Consider the following 24,489-nt stretch of genomic DNA (forward strand, 5'->3'; position numbering starts at 1 on the left):
TCTAGGTGACTCGTTTAGTGGACTCATCTATTGCATTTGTCTAATGAGCTCATTTATTGAAACTCGTTCATGATTTTGTATAACATGTATCATTTGGAGGACCTAGTCTACACATATTGTCTGACGTGTTGAGGGGCTTTTAGGATATCTATTGAGTTAGATTTTCTTCACACGAAAGTTGTTGATTTCATTTATATCTTATGTGAGATTCGAAGGACTTTTTGACACAAGATAACATTGGAGATAATATTGAATTGTTCAAACTTAAAAGTGGTGTTTAGTACCTTAAATCTCTAGATAGTATTTGCATAAACGGTAGAAAATTTGTCAACTTAAAGCCTATTTTGTGAGATGTTTTCATATAAGCAACTGAAGTGGTTTCTTTGAATTAATTAAGCAAAGTCCAAGCTTTGCATTTTTGAGCAACATAATTGATCATCCAAAACTACTATAAAGGTGAGTCTCATTGCAACTTTCCTCATTGATTGATTACCTTATCCATCCATCACCACTTCCTTTCATGTTTCAAGTGGTCTTCCACATGAAAGACTAAGCTCTTTTGATTAATTCTCTTATACTTTCATAATTAGTTTTGAGGTTATGTATAGTAAATGTGTTGTTCTTTTATTTTATCCAATATAGATTATTTTCGTTTATTCTTTTTTAGTTCTGATTTCTACTTTTAGGATTGACTTAGAACATTTTTTTTATAATTCAATCTTAATCTTTAATTAAAATTCTCATCAGTTTACTTAATTATAATAATATTTCGTGTAAATAAAAAGTAAATTTTCACATGTATATGTTTGGAACACTTGTAGTGTAAAAGAGTTCAACTTGTATATGTTTGGAACAATTTAAGTATTAATACTTTTTATAGATGCTTGAAACATTGGAGAAACTAGATAAACTAATTTATGATTTGTTTAGTTAATTCAAACTTGAATAGTCATTTGCTTAATAGAAATTATTATTTTAATATAGACATTTGAAATGAATGAAGTATAATTAAAATATCAGTTACATATGTTTGAAATGAATGAGAGTCTTAACAAGTTAATTGAAACTTATTTAATTAATTAAAAGTATTTGTTTATAAATTAAATGAATGATAATCATACGAAGTCAATAAAGAATCTAACCGTAGAAGGATGAAAAATCAACCTACTTTTACTTATTTGTTTTTCTTTATTTATATCATTTACCGTTTTTAAAACCTACATTATTTATTTTTTATATTTCTAACACTTTTGCAGATTTTTGTAAGTGTTTTTCTAATCGGAGTTATTTATCAAATTTGTTAGGGCCGACTTGGGATAACTTAACCCTATCTATCTTTTTTTTCGGTTAATATTTTATACAGCTAAATATCCAATTTTGTTACCGATGCAGTTATGTAATACATTAGAAGATTAACATTTATTTAAATGTGCCAATGACAACGATCATGAACTCATGTAATTCTTCTTCTCCTTTTTAACAATATTGATTAATTTGGTTAACTATTTTTTTAATGTGTAATGCTTCTTTTGAGTTTGAACAACTCCAAACTTGATTTTATAATTTTAATTGAAGATAGGATACAATTTTTTAATAATGATTTTGGTAAAATAAACATTGATACCATTTACTCTTAGGAGTAGGGATAATATTTATCAAACAGTTTTAACTCTAGCTTTAATGTTAATTTTTAACAAATTTCACCAATAAGTTGAAATCTTCTTTCAATAATTTATATTCTTAGGATTTGGCATGATGTAAGCTAAGTTGGGCTAATATAATCCATATTCATTTGTAGGATGAAATTCTTTGTCCCAGATGAGCCCAACCATGTTTAAGTTGACCAAGATGATCACAGTCATGTATAGTACGAAACACAATTTAATTATTTTCTTACATTTTTTAGTTCTACAATTTGTTACTAGAACTGAATTTAGAGTTATCTACCAATATATTTTTAGTTTTTTTTTTATATTATTACAAACTTTGTTTCCTCATTGTGCTAGATGATTCTAGCTCTTGTTTTTTACCCTCATGATTTTTAATTAGGTTTATAAAATAATTAAGTATAGTAAGTCCTTGAAAGCCAACCAGACTTAAAGTCCATATCAGCCTCATTACACACATAACTATGAAAAAGAAAAGAGAAGAAAGAAAATAAATAGAAATAAAATCTAGAAGGAGTTCAAGTGGTATTAACAATCTTACACAATTAAGTATCATTTTTTGACGTCGATGGAAGACAAATTTTTTTTTAATAAGAACAAATGCATGTAAAGACTAACAACACATTTTTTAGGTGATAGACAAGGTTCCATCACTTCACTCGCCATAAAAGTGGTAAAGACCCCCCAAGTCGGAGGAGATATGAGTACAAGGTCATGAAATAAAATTAAAGAGGACACTCCTAAAAAGCTTTATGTTTAACACTTTATCATCAAAGGAAAAAATGGAGAGTATTAATAAACATACAAAAAATGGTTAGGATTGTAGGAAATAATTCAAGTGCGAGTTTAAATATCTTATTTGAGTATAAATAATAAAATTAAACACCATATAAAAAAATATCCATAAATTTATAATCTTAGATAATCGATAAAAGTAACAATATAACAAACTTAATGTTTTACAATTTTTGATTGAAAATAGTAGTTGTCATAAAATCTTGTAGTTGTAAGTTTGAACCTTATGATAATGGTAAATACAACATAAATTCAATAGTTTAAAGTTTTGAATTGAAAGTAGTAATGATCATAAAACCTTGCAGTTACAAGTTTGAAACTTTTAAACTTTTAAGTGTGTGAAATATTTTTACAAAAGCCACATTTTATAGATTTAGTGGACTTCTACCCCTACTTTAGAATGTTTCCTTCTTTGATAAACATGATCTCTCATGTCTTATAAGATCACCATGTTCTCTTTATTAGAATATAAGTTAGTTAGTGAAAGTGTATAATGTTTAAGTCAATTAAGTTATACATGAAATAATGAAGGAATATACTAATATTTTAAAATATTCTTCTATTTATACTATTTTAATGAGTTTTTACCTATATAAACTTTTCATTGGTATCCAATATTTGTCATAACTAAAATATACTTGAATTATTTATATAATGTTGTACTTTTAGTTGAAGTCATTTTGATTTTGTACCATACATTTTCTATATTGTTATCTCCACATACTTTTTAGAAGACTTTATAATTATAATATTTTATATACAACCTTTTGTTTAGAGATTTGCCCTCTTATTTTAGATATGGTTACAAACTTTCACATTTTAAATTGTATCATCACATTTTTAGTAACAACATTTTTCAAGTAGTTCTACTAAAACTAAATTGAATTACTAGGCTTTAAAGGTTCAATTCCAGAAATAATTGAATGATATATGCAAACAAGATAAATCAACACATTAAATGACATATTCATACAAGTTAGATGAAAAAATTTCAATATACCTGAATAAAATATAATAACATTTTATATCACAAGGACTGATTTTAAATAGAAAACTAACTTGAAAAATTGTTACATATATAAAATTCATATTCAACACAACCCAACCAAATGATTTTAACTATTATACTATTTATAATACTTATTTTACTATTATTTTAAAATTATATTTCAAAACATTGTAACCATTATACTTACCAACCAAATAAAATTCTGACAGCTTATGTCTATGAAAATTAAAACAGTTGACCCACGATAAAAGAAAATGACAAGAATTTAAAATTAATTAAAAATTAGAATTAGAAATATAAAAAACAATTTTTGAAGATGCGGTATCGAACCCGTACCTCTCGCACATTTCAAAACATTGTAACCATTATGTTTACCAACAAAACAAAATTCTGACAGCTTATGTCTGTGAAAATTAAAATATTTAACCAATTATAAAAGAAGATGACAAAAGTTTAAAATTAATTAAAAATTAAATTAGAAATATAAAAATCTTAAAAATTTGGAGATGCGGGGTATCGATCCCCGTACCTCTCGCATGCTAAGCGAGCGCTCTACCATCTGAGCTACATCCCCATTTGAAATTTTATGCTTTACAATATAGTGATATTGTATATGTGAACGTTTTGACTAACAAAATTTAGAGAAGGTGTGAAACAACTTTTCCATTGACCAATGACCAGCAGATGAGCTAAAGAATTTATTTTTATAAAAAGTAAAAGTTTTGATTTTTGATCGAAGGAGAAAAATACGAAGCATTGGAATGATCATCAGTTCAACGAAGGAAATCAAGCTGTAGAAGACAACCTAAGCTCAACAAGAAGAAGAACAGCATCATCGGCAACTATGTTTGCCAAGAAGTTGTTTGACAAGGCTCTGCTGCACCATTCCAACGTAAATTAAAAACTCGAATATAAAGATGCTTTCTTTCTCATCTAACTTTTATTTTCTTCTTCCGGGTTTCCTTTACTCTTCCATGTTGTGATTTTGTTTTTTCTGGGGTTGGTTGGTTTTGGTTCAGCATAAGTTGCGGCATGGTGGTTTACAGGGAAATGAGTTGGATCCCAGAATTGTGTTTCACTATGGCATTCCATCCACTGCTTCAGTTCTCGCCTTTGACCCCATTCAGCGACTCTTGGCTATTGGGACTTTGTCAGTTCTCTCTCTCTCTCAGTCTCTGATTTTGCTGTTGATTGCTGTTTTTTTTATTAATTGGGTATTGTACTGTACCATTGAGTTACGATAATGTTAAATAAGTTTCCATTTATCGTCTAAGAATGGTCCTACCTTACCCAAATAGAAGGATTATCTCTGGTAGAGGATACAAGTGGTTGATATAAGAAAAAAAAAAATAATATTAATGGTACTTAGTTGTTTAGTAATGGGGGGAGGGGTTAAAAGGGTTAGTGGATTGAACATTTTAGAATAGTTTGATCTTGGTTATTCTAATTATCTGTGATAAGTAACATAAAGTTGATCTTTTGTCTTTTTCATTTATTCTATCGTGGTTTAGGAATTGCATTCTGAACTGTTCCCATGCATGAGACAATTTTTTTTTTTGGTCAAAGTGAATTCTGAAATTTAGGATGAAAAAATCTCTGTGGGTTTTTCAAACTATCCTTGAAAAGATGATCAGTTCTTTGTTAGGGTCTGCGGGAGGACGGGTGATGTAATGCCTAAATTCGCTTTTTATATTGACATTTATTTTTGTTTTTCCAGTTAAAGTGTGCATAATGATAATAAGAACAAGAAACGGTCATTCTGATTAGAGAAAATCTAACTGACATAATTCTTGTACATGTTTAGCCAGAAAATGTGGGATGAGATGACTTTTATCATAATGGGCAATGCATGATTCTTCAAAATGTTATCATGACTTGACACCAGTCATATACCATGATTTAATCATAGCTGGCAAATGGATGTCATTATAGGATGTGAGTGTTTGATTGCTTATATCAGGTAGTTTAATGGCAGGGATGGAAGACTTAAGGTGATAGGTGGTGATAATATAGAAGGACTTTTGGTTTCTCCTAAGCAATTGCCTTACAAATACTTGGAGGTAAGTGTCATTGAACTTCTCAAATTGACATGCAGTTAGATCTTGTTGGATTTTCTATGGTGCAAAATTGTCATTTTTTTTGCTAGCTAAGCTCATGTAAATAGCATATTGATCCTTTGATTCTTTTGGCACTCGCAGTTCCTGCAAAACCAGGGGCATTTAGTTGGGGTCTTAAATGACAATGACATCCAGGTAATTTTTTTTCTACATTTCACTATCTGCTTGTGTTGATACATTTTTTCTAACAACTTTCCCCCTAAATAGGCTAAGTATTGTGGTTTTCATCAGTCCTTAACACCTATAATTGATGTCTCTGACTTATGTGGTTGCTTTCCTTTTCTAGTTTCTTTTCTTACCACTCATCATTAATTGTAGAATGGAAAGTAAGGTGTGTGATTTTTCATTATCAAGCATTTTAGCATGTCAAGTTATGGTCTGAATCAGTGAAGTGATTGACTTAGAGTTCCTTGCTTATTATAGTTAAGGCTTAGAATGTCATTTTTGTATTTTTCTTATGATTTTGGCAGGTTTGGAATCTTGAGAGCCGGAGCCTTGTTTGTTCTTTACAATGGGAGTCCGATATTACTGCTTTTTCTGTAGTCAGCGGTTCACATTTCATGTATGTTTATTAAAAACTTATATGCAGTAAATCTCTACACTTTTGCTCTTGCTCTTAGTAGTAGCTAGCTGCAAATGGCTGTGATTACATTTACATGGCACTTGACTCGTAACGTTACTTGTTATAATGTTCAGTTATGTTGGGGATCAGCATGGTTTATTTTCTGTGATAAAGTTTGAAGCTGAGGAAGGACAACTTTTGAAGTCATCACATAATTTGTCTGCAAAGTTTCTAAGGGGTATTTTATTTTCATTTTTAGTTTTTTGGTTTTTGTTTTGATGATTGATGGATAATACTGATGGACTTATTTGGTAACAAATGGAAATAAAATGAAAAAAATTGAAGGAAAATGATCATTGACCCATTTGATAAGGAAAATACGGTCAGCACTAAGATATACAATTCTATGTCACATTGCAATATTTATCTTACTTAACCACTATATTCAAATATCCTGAGTTGATTCATACCTCTGTCTTCCAGCATTTAAGCTTATTTTATTCCCTTTGATTTAAGAACTGTTCGTTGTCATTGTTTTATTCTCTTTGACAGAAGCTGCAGGCTTTCCAGATCCCAGTGTACAACCAATCATTGGAATTCTCTTACAACCTTCTTCATCTGGGAACAGGCAAGATAATAAATAGTTCATACAACATTTTAGCCTTGCATCTTTTTATGTCAAATTTATAAATTGGAATTTTCACTTGACAGCTACTTATTGATTTACTCTAACAATGCCAATTGAAAAATAGGATGCTGTAAAATTAGAGTTTAACTTTGTAGTTTAACATTCATTTTTTTAATTCTCACTGTCTTTATCATTTCAAATCATTTCTCAGATTTTCGAAATTACTTCAAACATTTGTTGAAAAATGCAGAGCCATCCTCCTAAGCAGTTTGTGTATTTTGTCATAGTAGTATATATTCTTAGAGGCAACACTGCATGATTTCATGTGTATGTATTCTATATCATATATGTAGCTAAATCTTTGAACTGTGACTGAAATGATGGGTGAACATATTTCAAGACAGAAAATGCTTCCATCAGTATTTGATACAGTTGTGTGACTCTTGTCCTGATCTGTATGAATTGGGATTGTTTGCTTGTGAAGAATTATTGATTATTTCATAGGGATTTGAATATTGTGGGATGCCTAAGTCCCACATTGAATAGTATGAGATGCTCAGTGGAGTATTTAAGTGTTTGGTTCTCCCACCTTAAAAGTTTAAGTGGGTCCTCCAAGTGTTTGGATGCTTATCAGTTAATATCAAACCTTGTTGATGTCTTGGAAAGGAGCTGCCTACAGAGAGATTTGAAGTGGGGAGGATTTTGACCACTGGAGAAGTTGAGTGAAGTGATAAACTCTTAGGGCAATGTAATGATTATTGGGTATTATGGAGTGTCTAAGTCCCAAAATAACTAGTATAAGATGTTTTGTGAAGTATTTAAGTATTTGATATTCCCTTTTAATAGCTACCTTTTAAGGGTGATTGTCTAAAATCTAATATTCCATGTTGAGTAAAAGAAGTTACATTTTCAATTTGATGAAGAATGAATTCTTTTATTTTTTGTAGAATCTTGATTGCATTTGAGGATGGGTTGCTTATTCTTTGGGATGTTTCTGAAGCTCGAATTGTGTTCCTTGGTGGTGGAAAAGATCTCCAATTGAAGGATGAGGATGGTAGCCCTTCTACTGAAACAGGGGCTAATCTTCCAGCCAATGTTACAGAACAAAATCTGGTAGACAAAGAGATAACTGCTCTTTGCTGGGCATCTTCCACTGGGTCTATTCTTGCTGTGGGATACTTAGACGGAGATATCCTTCTTTGGAACTTGTCATCAGCGGCACCTTCTAAAGGTCAACAAACTTCTTCTAAAAATGTTATTAAGCTGCAACTTTCGACTGCAGAAAGGAGACTCCCGGTCATTGTCTTACAATGGTCTGACAGCTATAAATCCCAAAGTGATAGTGCTGGACAGTTGTTTGTCTATGGTGGTGACGAAATTGGATCTGAAGAAGTTCTGACAGTAAGTTACTTGTTTATCTGTTTATCATTTTATTTTAAATTGATTTCTATTAGTTTTATTGGCAATTGCTTCTGAATTATGATAAATTATACCAGTTATCAAGCATGTGGTACTTTCAAAATTGATCCAAGGTTGTGATTGAAACATTCTTGAACGTTTCATCATTCCTAAAATCTGAAGTGTATTGAAGAAGTATTTTACCTGGACTTGCAGGATATAAAAAATAATGGAAAATTCCTTATGATGTTGTAAACCTGGTTGAACACCATTGTGGCTTTATAAACTTTTAAAAGACCTTGATATTTAATGTGGGCTTATCGTCTGATATTTTTTCATTATTTTCTTCCCATATCTTCTGTTAGTTTAAATGGTAAGGTTTAAGCCCTGGTTTATATTGAACAAATATGATGTTACATTGTTGTCGGATTTCTAGTCACTTGTTACCATTGCCTGATGGCTAGCGTTTCTTCTTGTTCAAATGTTTTCTTAGCATGTGTGTAATGTTCCCCCTAAACTTTAGAATGCCTCTATTACAGGTTTTAACTCTTGAATGGTCATCTGGGATGGAGTCTGTAAGATGCACTAATCGTGCAGACCTTACACTTAGTGGTTCTTTTGCAGACTTGACTTTACTGCCTAGTCCTGGAACAAAGGGGCTGAACAGCAAAGATGAAGTTTTTGTGCTAACAAACCCTGGACAACTACATTTGTATAATAGTGATAGCCTGTCCACATTGACATCTCAGCAGAAAAGGACACCATCTGTTCCTGCTGTGGAATTTCCAGTGCTAGTACCTATGGCTGATCCATCTTTGACTGTTGCAAAACTTATCAGGTTGCCCAGTAAGTCAAATTCATCAAAAGTTCTCACTGAGGTAACTTTTTTGTCTGCCTGTAATTTGTCACTCCTTTCAGCTAATCTTTGTTTCTTTTATTTTTTTCATCTACTTATTTCATTTATCTTAGGTTGCTTCAGCTTTGAGAACTGGCTTGAGGCCTGGATCTGCACCTTCAGATTGGCCCTTGACTGGTGGTGTTCCCAGTCAGTTGTCCACAACAAAAGGTGCTGAGGTTGAGTGTGTTTATTTTGTGGGTTATTCTAATGGATCAGTCCTTTTGTGTGATGCTACACATGCAGTCTTATCTTATATTTGCAAGATAGAGGGAGAGGTAAGCATTCCGCAACTACTTTGTCCCGAAATAAATTCAAAGAAAACAATGTCCTTAGATCTCCTCATATAGTTTATTTTTTGTCACAATTATCTTGTTTGGTAGGTGAATGGTACAAAAGTGGCTGGTTCAGATGCTCCAGTGACAAAATTGGACTTCTGCTCTGTTTCCTTGCTGTTGGCCGTGGGCAATGAATGTGGTCTTGTCAGATATCTTTCTTAATATGTCAATCTATTTTACATAATACAATATTTTTTTCTGTGCTGAATTCTTTTACTGTGACGACTTTAATAGGTTTGCATTTATGACCTCAAAGTCCACTCCAGTAGACAAAATTTCCATTTTGTCACACAATCAAAAAGTGAAGGTGATCCCTAGATATCTGTCACCATATTAGAAGTCCATCTTCTTTGTTTGAGTTTTAACCCTGCCCCCCTCACATGTTTCTTGTGTTCCAAAGATATCTATGCAGAAAAAAAGAAACTGTTAGGCCTTGACTCATTGTATCATGATTTGTGAAATATATTTTGCAGTTCATGATGTTCCACAAGGAAAAGAATCTCGTTGTAGTGCTGTTTTTTCTCTTCTGGATTCTTCAGTACAAGCATTATCATTCGCAAATTCTGGAACCAGACTTGCTATTGGGTTTTCAAGTGGTCGTGTGGGTATTATCTGACTGTTTGTTAATTCTCATTGCCTTTTAGGATAGTGGGAGGTCTGTCAATTGATACATCTTGGTAAATTGCTTCTTTCCAGGTTGCAGTCTGTAATATGACTTCATTTTCAGTTTTGTTCTTGATTGATGGTGCACCTGGCTCTACCTCTCCCATTATTTCATTGGTTTGGAAACAAGAAGTATGTTTTCAGAGTTATGTGAACTTAAAGCAATCAGATACAGCTGCAGGCAACTCTCTTGAAGAAATACTATTTGTGTTATCCCAAGATTCAATAATTAACATAGTTGATGGTAATAGTGGCAAAATGATCTCTAGCCGACCATTACATGTGAAGGAATCAACTGCAATTTCAATGTATGTTATAGGCAAGTACAAATTTCATGAAGAACACAAAGCATATTTTCAGTTTTAATGCACTTGAAATATCATTGAAAATTCTGACAGATTTTTTTACCTCAGAGGGTAGCATCTCAACCTCTGAAGCATCAAATGACAAGCCGCAGAATGGACAGTCGAAGAATACTGCTGATAATAGCCCTGATGAGCAGGAACAACCCTTATCGGCTAGGGTAAATTCATCAGAGGCTGATCTTTCCTCTGCAGAAGCCTCACATTCTGGAGATTTAATGTTGGATCCACTTGTTCTGCTATGCTGCGAGAATTCATTGCGCTTGTTCTCAGCAAAATCTTTGATAGAGGTTCTATAGTTCATTATCACTTCACATTTGCATTTACATCAAGTCTGTACGCAAATGAATTTGACTTTTATGATAATTCTTTACAGGGACATAAGAAACCAATTCATAAAGTGAAACATTCTAAATCTTCTTACTGGACTTCTATCTTAAAGAAAGATGATAAAGTTTGTGGGCTTCTATCATTGCTTCAGACCGGAGCATTTGAAATCAGGTTAAAGTTCTAGAATTTTTGTTCTTTCTTCTGTTTCTGAAGAGTTGGGGAGTATTTTAAATAAGACAATGTGGATTCTAGCAAAACAAATTTTCTTTGAAATGATAAATTATTGGATTATTTTCCTCATCTTTGGACAGGTCTTTGCCAGATTTGGATTTGGTTGCAGAAAGCTCTTTATTGTCGCTTTTAAGATGGAATTATAAAGTGAATATGGATAAAACCATGTGTTCTGATGATTATGGACACATAATGCTGGTACAATTCTTTCTAGAACTTTCAAATTGTCAAGAATTTCATCTATTTTTGCACCCTATTTTTTTAGTGGTTACTGTAAAACATATTTGAGTACTGAGGTGGAAGCATTCGAGTCAAATTTAAAGCCTGCAACTTTTGGTCTTCAAAGCACCCTTCTTATATTCATAACTTACAGGCTAATGGTTCTGAATTGGCATTAATCTCACTACTGGCCGGCGAAAGTGAATTCAGGTATCTTTGTTATCTTGTACTGAAGCAATAGCATTGTGGACTTTTGGTTAAACTGTAATAATAAGGAAAAAAAAGATGACTAACATTTCTATTCTGCTTTAGTAATCTGGAGCATCTTCCTTGTCTTCATGACAAAGTTCTTGCAGCCGCGGCTGATGCTGCCTTTAGATTCTCTACAAATCAGAAGAAGAAACAGGTTTGAGGTTCTTTGATTTGTCTTATTTTGGATCCTAATGTTCACACCGTTAACAAGTTTTTTAATCAGCTTAATCATTTTGGTGCAGACCATGGTGCCAGGGATTCTAGGGGGCATTGTCAAAGGACTTAAAGGAGGAAAACCCTCTCAAACAGATGTGACTAAAAGTCCAGCCTCCAATTATGGGAATTTGGAAGACATTTTCTTTAAGCCCCTGTTACCTGATCCCCTTCCAACAGTGGATATCGCAGATAATAAAGTGGAACTTGATATAGGTTTACATTTTTCTTTAACTTGGTGTGTTTTGGGTTTCATATGTTTGAATTGTCAAAAGCAAAACCTCCAACTATTGTGTATTTTGGCACAGATGATATTGAAATAGATGAGCCCAACCCGCCAATAACTAAGAGTTCTACCTCATCTCCTGATGTTAAAAGCAAGCAAAAAGGTAAATCACTTTCAGAACATGCATCATATTTATTACTACAAAGATTAGTAACAGTTTCTTCCTTCTGCATGCAGATAAGTTACTACGAGATAGGGAGAAATTATTTGAAGGTGGCACCAATAAGGATGATGTTAAGCCAAGACTTAGAACACCTGAAGAAATTATGGCTGCTTATAGAAAAACTGGGGTAACGCTAATCCTCTCTGTCTTTTTACACTATTGGTATCAATGAGTTAAATATATTAATCAATATCTGTTTTCAGGATGCTTCTTCAGCTGCTGCCCAAGCAAGAAACAAGCTTATGGAGAGGCAGGAAAAATTAGAGGTAGAAAATTATCTCATCTCATCATGCTAACTTACATAACTTGCGATCAAATTCTGTTGCTGTCAGTTCTTCAACATAAACATGGAAGCACTCTCTTTGATTTTTGTCCTCAAAATATATTTAACAAAAAACGATCTTTTTGTAAGAAAAAACTATATGGTTTTAATCCCTTAGTAGGACTAAAACCATGATTTTTGTAACTTTTGGGGACTAAAAGTTGTAGAATACAAAAAGATAGTCATATTTTCAAAGACTAAACATTTTTAAGCCAACCATTTTTTTCACGTTTTACATTGAAGTTGCTGTTTGTCTATTTTTCAAGTATAATTGTTAAATGGATTAAATATCTTTTAATCCCTAAACTTGGACATGAAATTATAATTTATCCTTGTCTAAGACTTTAATACATTTTGGTCATCAATGTTTAAAAATGAATTATTCTTTTAATTCAACAACTTTAACTTTTCTTTACATGTTAACCGGTGTCTTGGACTAACATTTGAGCTAGTACATGTCAAATAGTGTAAATAGGTCGATCATAGTTTAATCATGTCAAAAAAGTTTCATGCAGTTGGGTTAGAAAGATTATATCTAGTTAAGTAACAAACTGTATCAAAATTTGAGATAAGAAAAATTCCAATTTTGTTTCTAAATTTAGAAACTAAAAACATATTAAACCTTGTTAATATAAACATGTTTCTTCACTCTCTAGTCTTTAGTCCAAAGGGGTAACCAATTTCTTATGCTTGAAGCATCGTTATCATGATTCATAAACTCTGCTAAAATGAAGTTTTACTGTTCAATTTGATTCAGAGAATCAGCCAACGCACTGCTGAACTGCAAAGTGGAGCTGAAGACTTTGCATCATTAGCTAATGAGCTTGTGAAGACCATGGAAAGGAGGAAATGGTGGCAAATATAGAAAAAAAAAATTGTATATATTTATTTTCTTGTATATATTTGTGGCTGTTGGCGTTAATTTTGTTTCATGGCATAGAATTAGCAAATGGAAAACACATAACATCTGCAGAGTTTGTTGAGTATAAAGGCAAGCCAAATAGTGGTCAGCGATTCTTTATTATTACTACAAGTATGTCATTATTTGTTTTCATTTGAGATATTTGAATCATATCAGTTTCCTACTGTGTAATATTCATAGATATAAAGAATGTAACGAGAAAAAAAAAATTGCCCTTTTGAAAGTTTTATAAAATATGTAACATGTGCTTAGTTTTTTTTATTTTTTATTAAGTCATCTTTGTTGGAAAATGTAAATGACTGAAAAAAGATTGGGATCTTATGGTAGAGCATGATGTAACATGTTGCAAATTCTGTGAAAAAAAAAATTGTTTAGTCAAAATTGGTATATTAAGATTAATTAATATCAAAAGAATAATGTTCCTTTTTGTCCTAAAACAAATTTGTAATGATTATCTTTCCCAATGGCATGTCTATTCAGAATGCACTTGTGATATTGCTGCATAATGAATCTTTACAAAGTTAGGGCTGCATAAAACAATGTTTCTTTCTTTTCAAATAATTGAAGTGAATCATTTTATGAAAAGTGGTCTGTTTTGATTTGGTTTTTTCAAAGAATTTATAGCCAAATTAAATGAACTAATTTATGAAATCTGTTCTGTTAATCGAACCGTTTTCATAAAATAGTTTGATAAAGATTGTTTTTGGATTTTCTTAAATCAGTTTGAAACAGTTTTGTTCAAAATATTTTACACATAATTCACTGTGGGTTTTATCCGTTCATGATTTGGGTTCAGTTTTAATGTGTGCTGCTGGTGACTTGATATGGTTAATATGTTTGCAACTGTTGCTTTAGGAAAAAGACATTTTTTTCTCAACAATCTAACAAAATTGATAAAATCTTAACGGTTATTCCTTCCAAATTCAAAGGAAAAAATAGAACTTGGACTCTGTAACAACAAGATGCTAACTTTGTTATATAAAGGAGTATAATTTTAATTATCATAATTTATCTCTTTAAACGGATAATCTGATTACGTAATATTAAGTTAAAAAGTGTATTTTACCTTTTTTTTTTAACAAATATCAGGTAAAAAAAATCTTTTGAAAACAACCATAAATGAATAAATTTGTAAGGATAATAAACATGAGAATATTTTTAGCGTTTATTTTTAGTTAAGAATTATTTTTATTTTATTTATAAATAGAAAGTGTACCAGTATACATTTAATCCTGTAACAAGAATATTTTATTAAGAATTAATAACAAAGTAATCACAAAAAGTTGCATGAAAAAAGATATAAATGATTAAATTAGATTTTGATATGATACAGTTTGTTAGAGCCATATTTGATTAGATAAAATATACTTATATTTGTTTTCAACTTGATTGAGAGTTAAGGCCTTGATCCTCTATATATAAGAAGTTTCACCTCACATATTAACACACTACACAATTAAGAAAAAATAGTTTGAGTTTTTTCCTTATTTGTTTACTATTTGATTTAGCCCTTTCTGCTGTTCTTCGCAATTGGTCATAGAAGATTCTCGCAGTGGAAAAGAAAGATAAAGGTAATAATCCCTTGACTCATATGTATGTTTGATAAAAATTTTCTTATTTTTTTGTTCAAAAAACGTTCTAAATTATAGCTTTAAATCCAAACTATGAAGGAGAAATGCTAGAATACTCTATACACCTTCTATTTTTTTTTTAATATTTTATTATTTTATTTGTACATGTGATATGTGATTGTTATTTGAATAGTGATAATTTATCAAACATATTTGTTTATTAAAATTATTTTAATTTTAATAAGAGGAAATAGATATAAATTTTCAAGACAGTGGTAGATATATATATACTAAAATTTTTCCAAAAATGTAAAATTTGGGAAAAGATTTCTATTTTATAAAGAAAAAAGGTTGTTTTACCCATTTGACGACCATTTGACAATTTGTATAAAAATAAAATAGTTTTAACAAAAATTAACTTATATTTTTAAAAGAAAGAGAAAATATATAATAATAAAGGTAATGTCAAATACTACTAAAAAAAGAGTAGTATCAAAATACCAGTGTCCTTCTGTAAATTATGTCTGATGTTATGATATTATGTTTTACTTTCAGGTTTAAAAAAAATTAGTGAAGGCAAAATGTCGTGGGAAGATGTGTTGTGTAAAGGTATATTGCTGGAAATTCTGTCAATACTTCCGGTAAAATCTCTTATACGATTCATGTGCATGAGCAAATACTTTCAATCTCTCATATTGGATCCATGTTTGGCGACAATGCATCTTCAAAACTCATGTAAAAGCCCTAATTTCTTGTTAAAATATTACTCAAATGAATATAAAAATTGTTGGGAGGTTGTACCCTCACGGATCAATTCTTCTTTGTTTGTTGTTAATATGATCCGTGGAAATAAGCTTAAGTGTAACTATCAGATTCTTGGTTCATGCAACGGCTTGGTCTGTTTGACCGAACGGTACAACAAGGGACCAAACACTTTTCACTTATGGAACCCAACCACCAAAAAAGAACTTATGTACCCGTACTCTACCTTAAAACATCCGAAGGAAGAAATCCTTATTATGTTAGGATACGGTTATGATAATTCGAGGCATAGTTACAGAGTGGTAGCGATATTTGGTCATGTGATTTCCAGAGTTGGTCCTTTTAGATCTTTAATTTGTAGCCTGGATGAGAAGCGTGGTTGGAGAGAGATTCAAGATTTTCCTGCCCAACCTCCTTGGACAATGGTCGGAATATACCTAAACAACACTCTTAACTGGTTAGGCGCGCCGAAATCGATCGGTCGTGACCTTCTTAATCCTCGTATTTCATTTGATGAACTGGTGATTGTGTCGCTTGATCTTGAGACCGAGACATACACACAGTTGTTACTTCCGCACGAACTTAATGGAGTGGTCGTGGGAGATATTTGCTTTATCGAAGGGCTCCATTCTAATGAAGCTCCATTGGTCGGGGTTTTGAATGGTTATTTAAGTCTTTTTATTCATAACCGAAAGACAAAACATCTAAGCATATGGCAGATGAAGGAGTTCAGGAATCAAAGATCTTGGACTCTATTGTTGAACATATTTCTTCTTGATTTTGGAATTAATGACATGCAATATGACTTTTTGATACCTTTGTGCATGACTGAGAAGGATCGTCACATCGTGATCGTTAAATATTTAATTAATATAGATCGTGTGAACCAAATAATAATTTATAACATGAGAGATAAGAGAGTGAGTTTTAGAAATATGGTTAAGAACTTATGTTGGATCCATCCTATTGAGCATGTTCAAAGTTTGGTTTCCCCCGATGTTTTCTCACAACCTTAACCATGTTTGGTTTAGAGATAAGATTTTGTATACATGTGATTCTAGTAGAGGAATATATTGGATTTATGTAAATCCTGCAGTTTTATATAAGATGTATTATTGGCTTGAGTTGATTTATTTTAGTGTTGTTTTTATTTCTGTATTTTAAAGTTTTATTATTTAATAGGTCGATTGTACCGGAATTATGTAAGAAAACAAAACAAATATATATTTTATTAATAACAATCATATAAATGATAGTTTCACCATTTTGTAACAATCGAAATCTTTCAAATAAATACAAATACACTGAAATTAATAAAAACAATTCAAAAGATAATCTCTCCTAACTGCTAGGATAATACTGGTGATATTTTTATTTAAATAATTTGTAGTTTACAACACTTACCCTAAGTTAATAAATGTATATGGACAATTTCCAACTTACTTATTATAACATCCTAAAATCTATTATGGGAAAGTTATTTAGTAAAAAAGGGGACATGAGTTCAAATTACTATACCTTTGTTTGAGATTATCAAACTGATGAAGTGTGTTTCCATTTTATAATATGATATACATAATAATGATAAAGGCAGAATAACTTTATTATAACATTTATACTCTTTTTATTAAGGAAAACTTATAAACAATATTTTAAAATTCTAGAATATAATTTATCGCAATTAAGATTATAATAGAGTGAAAACCCAATGCTTTAAGAGACTTTACAAGATAAACATGAAGCTGTGAAAGAAAAAGAAAATAATAAATAAATAATATGACTAGCGTCATTTAATACATAAATGATTAGTTTGTTGATAAGGTTCATCACGTTTAACAATACTTATCTTCAGTCGATTTTGGAAACATGGGTAAAAGATATAAGGTTTGTATGAATTGATTTATATATTAATTCATATATGTATTGCTTACAATTCAAAGTTTAAAACGATTAAAATATTTTTCTTTTTTTTTATTACTTTTGAGTCGTATTTCAAAAATAAAATTATGGTGATCGACGGCGATCTTACCATTCAATTTACGATCAAAAAATAACTATTATCTATACCTAGCAATGTTAGATATGCATAAGACATGAGAAAAAAAAAATCCACAAATACTCACAAGAAGTGTTTGATGAACAATTTAATGAGAACTTTCATATTTTTCATATTGATATATTAAAAATTTGTTCAATATATGAAATGCAATATCCTATAATATAAAAAAGAGAGTAAAACTTAATATTTGATAATAATAAAAGAGAATGAAATATATTATATATCCATCAATACATCAATAGAATTAAAACCATGAGATATATAATATTTCTAACAAAAAAAATTGAATTTGTTTTATCGTGAGTTTTTTTTTTTGTTATTATCAAATATTATAGCTAACAATTTTTAAAAATTAAAAGTAATTTTTTTTAATATATTTTTATTTCATTATTTATTTTATGTTTGACATCGGGAAAGATAAAACTCAATGAAACAATTTTCCATCTTATATTTAAAAGATAAATGAGAATTCATCATATATTAAACATATTCATCCAAATAATATATCTCTTTTGTCATCTGTTTCGGGTATAAGGACTCAGTTTAAAATACTCACTTGAACTCCTTTATTTAATCTCCCTTTTTTCGTTATAGTTTCTCCTTTCCTCCTCTTCGGTTTGCTTTTCCTTTCTCCCGTTCGGTTGATCGGGTACATGTCAATTAGGCTCTGATGCTAAGATCACTTCAAGTTCGTTCGGGGTATGCAATTAATGTTGTAATAAATGCGAAATAAAAGTCTTTACCAAACTTACCTTGAACTCATATTTATAGTTTTTTATATAGGCTGTGGTTTTCTTAATCACAGCCCAATTGTTTTTTAAACTTGATTAGATTACTGACTTGTTTTACTTTAAATACAGATTCTACCTTTTTGGTCCGCTCGACTGACGCTATTGAGCGTTCGCTCTCCAATCGGTCATGTACTTGCACCCAAATAGTTGGATGAGAATGGCAAGTCATGGCCGGTGTCGTCAGTGTTTACATTAAGAGGGATTTGAATGTGATTTTCAGTTACATGACACCTGGCCGACTTGTCATAGCGGGTGGCCTTCAGCCGCTTGCCCTCAGGGTCGTTTGGTTGTAGGCTCCCTAAAATCACTCTAGAAAAATTGCCACATCAACAAAGTTCAAAACTTTACACCCCAACCGTTGGATAGTCCGCCTGTAGCAGACGGTCTTCAACCCCTTATCCCTGTGCTGCCTAGCTGGGAATGTTGATAAGTCCTATGGTACATCATCTATTCAAATATTTTTAATTTTTTTCAAATATTCAACAAATGTTTGAAATGGAATTAAATACACGATTCAATAATTAAAAGCATTTACTATTAAAAATAATATGTTAATACTCAAGTTTCTATCCACGTCTAAATTTATAGTTTATTTGAAAGTTCTGTTATATTATTATGTTATATTATTATAGGATAAATGCATGATTGAAAAATGCTATCAGCAAAAAAGTTTATTAAGGATATGATAACTTAGGGTACGGTGTAGTGGCTAAAGATATAACAATTATGAAGATTTATACGAATTTATTTTAGGAGAAAAGGAAAACGTAAAATTGAAAATTTATTATTATAATAACAAAACAAAAATAAGCTTCCAAATGAAGAGTTGCATAAAGTAACACCAAATAGAAAAAGAACCCTTCCCAATGAAGAAAGCTTCCATGCATAAGGTGAGTTTCTTGATATGTCTAAATTGCTGCAATTTCTCCTTTGACATGTCTTTCTAGGGAATTTAACTTTATCTTGAAACTTCTTTTGCAACTGAGTCCTTTTGTTTGTGTAAATTCTTTCACTTGAGATAAAAATCTATATCCATCAACTTGTTCATTTTTGCTTTTTAGTACATTTTGTTGTTAAGCACGGGTTATGTTTCAATTGAGATAGTTAGATTTGGATGTTTAGGATGAAAAGAAAAATAAAAAGTCACTGGGAATTTTGGTAACAGTGTTCTTATTGTAAGTGACATCAATTGTTCGGTGGCAGAGATCAAGCGGATTGAGTCACAATCGAATTATAGTGTTTGGGTTGTTACATTCTTAGGTAAAAATAATTGCGCCTTAACTAATAGCTATAACTTTTAATCGAGTAGTAAGCGCTCGATCTCTAAAGATTCTAGTTTAATTTATTTTGATATTAACATTGAAAGAAGTGAATATTAGGAGTCCGTGCTGTTTAAGAAAACAACATATTTTACAATTTGTTTAATTAGAAGTATTTTGAAAAAAAGTTTTTCTTCCTAAGGTTATGTTCCTTTGTGTGGATGAATTTGAGAGAGAGTGTGAAGATGGATTTGTGTGGATTTGAATGAATGGATATGTGTGTTTTTTGAGTGAATTTAGAAGGTAAAGCAAGTGGATTTGAAGATAAGTTTTATGAAAGTTAGAGAGAGATTTGATTGATGTGATAGATAAAATAAAGTGTGAAAATAGATAGAATTTGAAATTTACCAAAACACCCTTTATGAAAAAAAAATATAATAATTTTGTAATTTGATGTGATAAAAAAATTAAAATTAAAAAATATGAATTTAAAAAATTTATAAAAAATTAAATAAAATTTTAAAATAAATAATTACAATTTAAAATACGAATATATATATATATATATATAATTTTTTTAATTATTACATACATATACTATTAATAATAATAATTATTTTATATATTATTAAGCATTATATTTTCAATAATATTTTAATTATTATATATATCTATATATAATTAATAATAAATATTATTATTATGCATGTATTATATTAATAATTATATATATAATATTAATAGATATATTATTAATTATAATATGTATTATTAATTATTTATAAATATGTTTAATTATTATTATATATAATAAAATAATAATAGTAAACAAATTATTTATAGTATATTATGATTAATAATTATATATAAAGGGTATGAAAGTAAAATAGTTAACATCTGTTCAAATCTATTTTTATCTAGAAGAGAAATATGGAGGAAAACACTTTTAAAAGAGTGAAATTGATTTGTCATAAAAAAATATAAGTATGGGAGCATTTTTCATCAAATTTGATTTAAAACATAAATAGGAAATGGAAATAATAAATTAATAAAAATGCCACATATGACTTGTAATCTGATTATTTATATTAACAACTCTTTAGGTTGAGTTTATATTTTGTAGATATTTTGTTTGTGATTGCTGCTTGACCACATTCATTTCTTGTAAGCATTAGGGCTAAATTATCAATATCATGACTGATATTTTTTATTGTGCTAAGTATAATTTTAAAAACTAAAATAAAATAATCTTCAATTTTCTTTAAAAGTTATCTTTAAGTTTTTGTGCTAAGTATTAAAAGCATACTAATATATATAGTTTCATTTTAAGTTTTTAAAAATAACTTAAAAAATGTGAAATTGTAATGGTAAGCATAACTCTTACAACTACATGGTCTTTGTTCATGTATCATTCCCATTTTTTTTTTTTTTGCGAAATATATTCATATAAGGGGTTATTTATGAATAACTTTGGATCGAATTTGAGGTAATATAAAATCCAAAATTGGTTTGAATTTTTGAAAAAAATGTATATCAACCCTATGAATAATGTGTTGGCTTTGGATTAATTGAATTTTTTACTAGGCAAATGTGTAAAAAAAAACCGAGAGACAAATTTCGAGGCAAATGTGTAATTGAATTTGGAATAATGAATGACTAATTGTTTCACATACGTCTAACGTATTGAAATTTATTAGTTGTTCAATTTTAAATAAGTTTCATAAACTACTTTTCAATCCGCTGGTATTACCAAATTTGCAAACAAAAATTATGTAGTTAAGAGTAAGAATAGAACACAACAATGATGTAAAAGAAATATATTGAATAGTAAAGATCATAAAGAGTTAAGATACATTATGTCCAACCAAAATATATTGAATAGTAAAAATCATAAAGAGTTAAGATACATTATCCAACCCCATGAATTAGGGAATCAGATACTTCTATACATTCTAAACTTTATAAAAGAATACACATGAATGTCTCCGGCCTCCAGAATGAGTTTTTGCGTTATCTCTCTTATAGTAAGTTTCCTAAGTTTCCTATGCTCGAAGAGTGCGTCTTTCTAACTGTCAAACCTCCTATTTATAGGAACCGTGCAAGGTTGCTCAAATTGGATTAGGTATGAAATTAGTACTTAATTTTTGAAAGGGAAATCATACTTTAACTCCTTCATTTTATTTTAAAATTCAATTTCTATTTTTTAACCCGGTGTGATGTGACCCTTCGATTGAGTGTTGGAGTGGAGAAAGGCATGGACGCTTGCGTGTGGAAAATGGACAACAGTAGTGAAGCAATTTATGTGAGAAAGAAATTTTAAAAAACTTTAAGAAATTTTTAGAAACTTTTTCCATCCAGCGAAGTTGACATATATTATTTTCGTCCATCTTCCTGCCGTTTTCCCAACCGAACAAATGGACATTGCTTTATCGTTGTTCGTCTACGCTAAAGACGGTGTTCTTGACCGTGCCAGGGCTTTTGAATGAAAAGAAATTGGGTTTTTTAACTACATTGTGCGTGTGTATTCATGTTTGTGTTTTTTTTTTGTGTTTGCCCAATGGTAAGGTACATTATAAATTTTTTTTTTCAGGAGTTGAATAGGAGTCGTTGTGGTGTGAAAGTAAATTGATATTTACAACTAAAAATTTTGTATTGTGAAAGTAATTCTTAATTCCATAGCGAGGTTTGCGTGCAAAAATCTAAGCCATAAAGAGACACTTACTGTTACATAAAAAGGCAGTTAATATAATTATAGTTATGTGGAAAATTAGTTTAAAAAATTGATTGCATTTGTTGGATGAAGGGTGAAATTAATAAGTTCAATTAAATAAAAACAATTCCCCTTTTGAATTATCAATTTCCATATGTCAAAGTAAACAATATTTCCATAGCTAGGTTTGTATGTCCAAAATCCAAAGTAGAAAAAGGGACTTATTGTTATATAAGAAGACAATTAATATAAGTACGGTTGTAAGGCCCGCTTTCCATTCTGTCCCTTTTTCTTAGGGTTGCCTTAACCAGTGGGCCTTAGGGCTGGCCCAGAAAGGGAAAACAGACCTAATCCACCCCAAACCCTAACATAAGCTCACTTTTCGTAAAACAGAAACCCCATTTCCTAGAGTTGTTGTTGCTGCCGTCTTCTGCTAGGGTTCCAACGTTCTTCAGATTCACGTTTAGCTTGGCCATTGTTCTGCTCACGTAAGTACTTCTTCTCCCTATCACCTCTGTCTAGTATAGTTTCGTAGTCGTAGTGGGAAACTCTGTATTAACTCGTTTTACCCGTTGTTCCAGTTTGCGAGTCGGGTTCTAGAGCTGTTGTGCTCCTTGTTTCAGTGTCGAAGTCCCGTACAAACCCATTTCCAGGTAGGGAAGCTCTAGCTCACTCTTGTGTTTTGTTTCTGTCTTGTTATGAAACTGTTGTTTTGAAGTTATGTGGCTGGTATGATGTTGTGATAAGCTGTGAATGTATGAATATATGTGGGTTGAGCTGGTGTGGGTAACTGTTGTAGGAAAACAGTGGCGAGACCTGCTAATCTCGCCCAAGCGAGCCAGTCTCGCCTAGGCGAGATGAACAGGGACTCGCCCAAACCCGTTTGCACGAAAGGTCGCCCAGGCGACCCGCTCAATTTTTGAGCGAGCGAACATCTCGCCCAGGCAAGAGGGGTCTCGCCTAAGCGAGATCCCGCGTTGGTTTCTGGATGCTCTTTCGAGCCCTCGCTTAGGCGAAGGGGGCTCGCCTGAGCGAGCACGTCTCGCCTGAGCGAGGGGTTGGGCGAGGCAGTACGCTGTTTGAGTGCTTGTTTGTCCTTGGATGATTGGTATTGGTTTGGGTATGAATGTTATCATGAGAAATATGTATATAATGAAATATTATGTATGCTTAGCATGAATCATGAATTGTAGATGATGGGTTTGGTATGAAAGTTGGCATGTGAACTAAATGAGATGGGTATTATTAAAGTGGCATGATAACGAGATGAGTAAGGTCCTATGTGCATGGATGGATTATGATGAGTTGGAATGAGTTGGACCTGGAATGTGAAAAGATTGGCTTTAAAGGTTGACATACTGGTTATATCCTTGCATGGTGAATACTATTTGACTGTGTGATCATATTTTGTCTATGTCAGTGCATAATTCCTTGGGGTCTCTAGGTGAGACTTTCAGGGTTGCGCTTCAGTGGTCGGGACGTAATTCCATGACCTCTGTTAGTGGGTGCCCATGGTGGTGCCCCATCTGTATAACTAGGTAAGGATTCAAGGTAAGAATTGCATCCTGACACTCTAAGGGGTCAGTTAGTCTCACTTAGAGCGGACTGACTCCTATGGTGAGAGTAGCAGGACTGACTCCTATGGTGAGAGTAGCAGGAGGCCTGAAATTCATTAAGGGCTAACCTTGTGGTGAGGGAAATTGATTCATTGAAACACTTGTAACACATAGCTCGGGGGTGAGCAAAGGTATCCACCACAAGTGCAAGTATCCGCTGAATCCGACCATGGTTATATGTATCCGGATGAGTCGAGTCGTGTCGTAGTGTATTGCCTGAACAGTCATAACATGCTTGGTTGATTTGGATGTATGGTATTGTGGAATTATATCTAATTTAATGGATGAACTCTTTTGTGCTCTAGCTTACCCTACTTTCTTTGTTGTGTGATCTGCTGTGTGGTACTCT

At 31.4% G+C, this 24,489-nt stretch overlaps 1 protein-coding gene and 1 non-coding gene across 2 annotated transcripts; one reads left to right on the forward strand and one right to left on the reverse strand.

The window, feature by feature from the left end:
• Positions 1 to 3,972: 3,972 nt before the first annotated feature.
• On the reverse strand, positions 3,973 to 4,045 carry TRNAA-AGC (transfer RNA alanine (anticodon AGC)). Its single transcript has one exon. It is a non-coding gene; the product is annotated as a tRNA-Ala (tRNA).
• A 123-nt stretch (positions 4,046 to 4,168) lies between these two features.
• LOC114185329 (uncharacterized) lies at positions 4,169 to 13,606 on the forward strand. Its single transcript, XM_028072994.2, has 24 exons — positions 4,169 to 4,363; positions 4,491 to 4,621; positions 5,447 to 5,531; positions 5,670 to 5,723; positions 6,059 to 6,150; positions 6,285 to 6,388; positions 6,703 to 6,778; positions 7,726 to 8,179; positions 8,716 to 9,054; positions 9,146 to 9,349; positions 9,455 to 9,553; positions 9,644 to 9,716; positions 9,883 to 10,010; positions 10,106 to 10,391; positions 10,486 to 10,724; positions 10,811 to 10,935; positions 11,076 to 11,193; positions 11,369 to 11,424; positions 11,527 to 11,620; positions 11,709 to 11,895; positions 11,988 to 12,068; positions 12,143 to 12,255; positions 12,332 to 12,394; positions 13,208 to 13,606. The coding sequence occupies exons 1-24, from the start codon at positions 4,316 to 4,318 to the stop codon at positions 13,313 to 13,315; spliced, it is 3,357 nt and encodes a 1,118-aa protein (XP_027928795.2). The 5' UTR covers positions 4,169 to 4,315; the 3' UTR covers positions 13,316 to 13,606.
• Positions 13,607 to 24,489: the final 10,883 nt, after the last annotated feature.

The sequence above is a fragment of the Vigna unguiculata genome, chromosome 5 (genome assembly GCF_037176805.1).
Source record: "Vigna unguiculata cultivar grain cowpea cultivar isolate G323 ecotype 2 chromosome 5, ASM3717680v1, whole genome shotgun sequence".
Classification (NCBI taxonomy): domain Eukaryota; kingdom Viridiplantae; phylum Streptophyta; class Magnoliopsida; order Fabales; family Fabaceae; genus Vigna; species Vigna unguiculata.

What these genes read in the sequence shown, in the direction of transcription:
- LOC114185329 (XM_028072994.2), top strand. Translation starts at nt 4,316, where the DNA reads ATGTTTGCCAAGAAGTTGTTTGACAAGGCTCTGCTGCACCATTCCAAC. An exon ending in CTCTTGGCTATTGGGACTTT is followed by an intron (nt 4,622 to 5,446) that starts GTCAGTTCTCTC and finishes GTTTAATGGCAG; the next exon opens with GGATGGAAGACTTAAGGTGA. An exon ending in CCTTCTTCATCTGGGAACAG is followed by an intron (nt 6,779 to 7,725) that starts GCAAGATAATAA and finishes TATTTTTTGTAG; the next exon opens with AATCTTGATTGCATTTGAGG.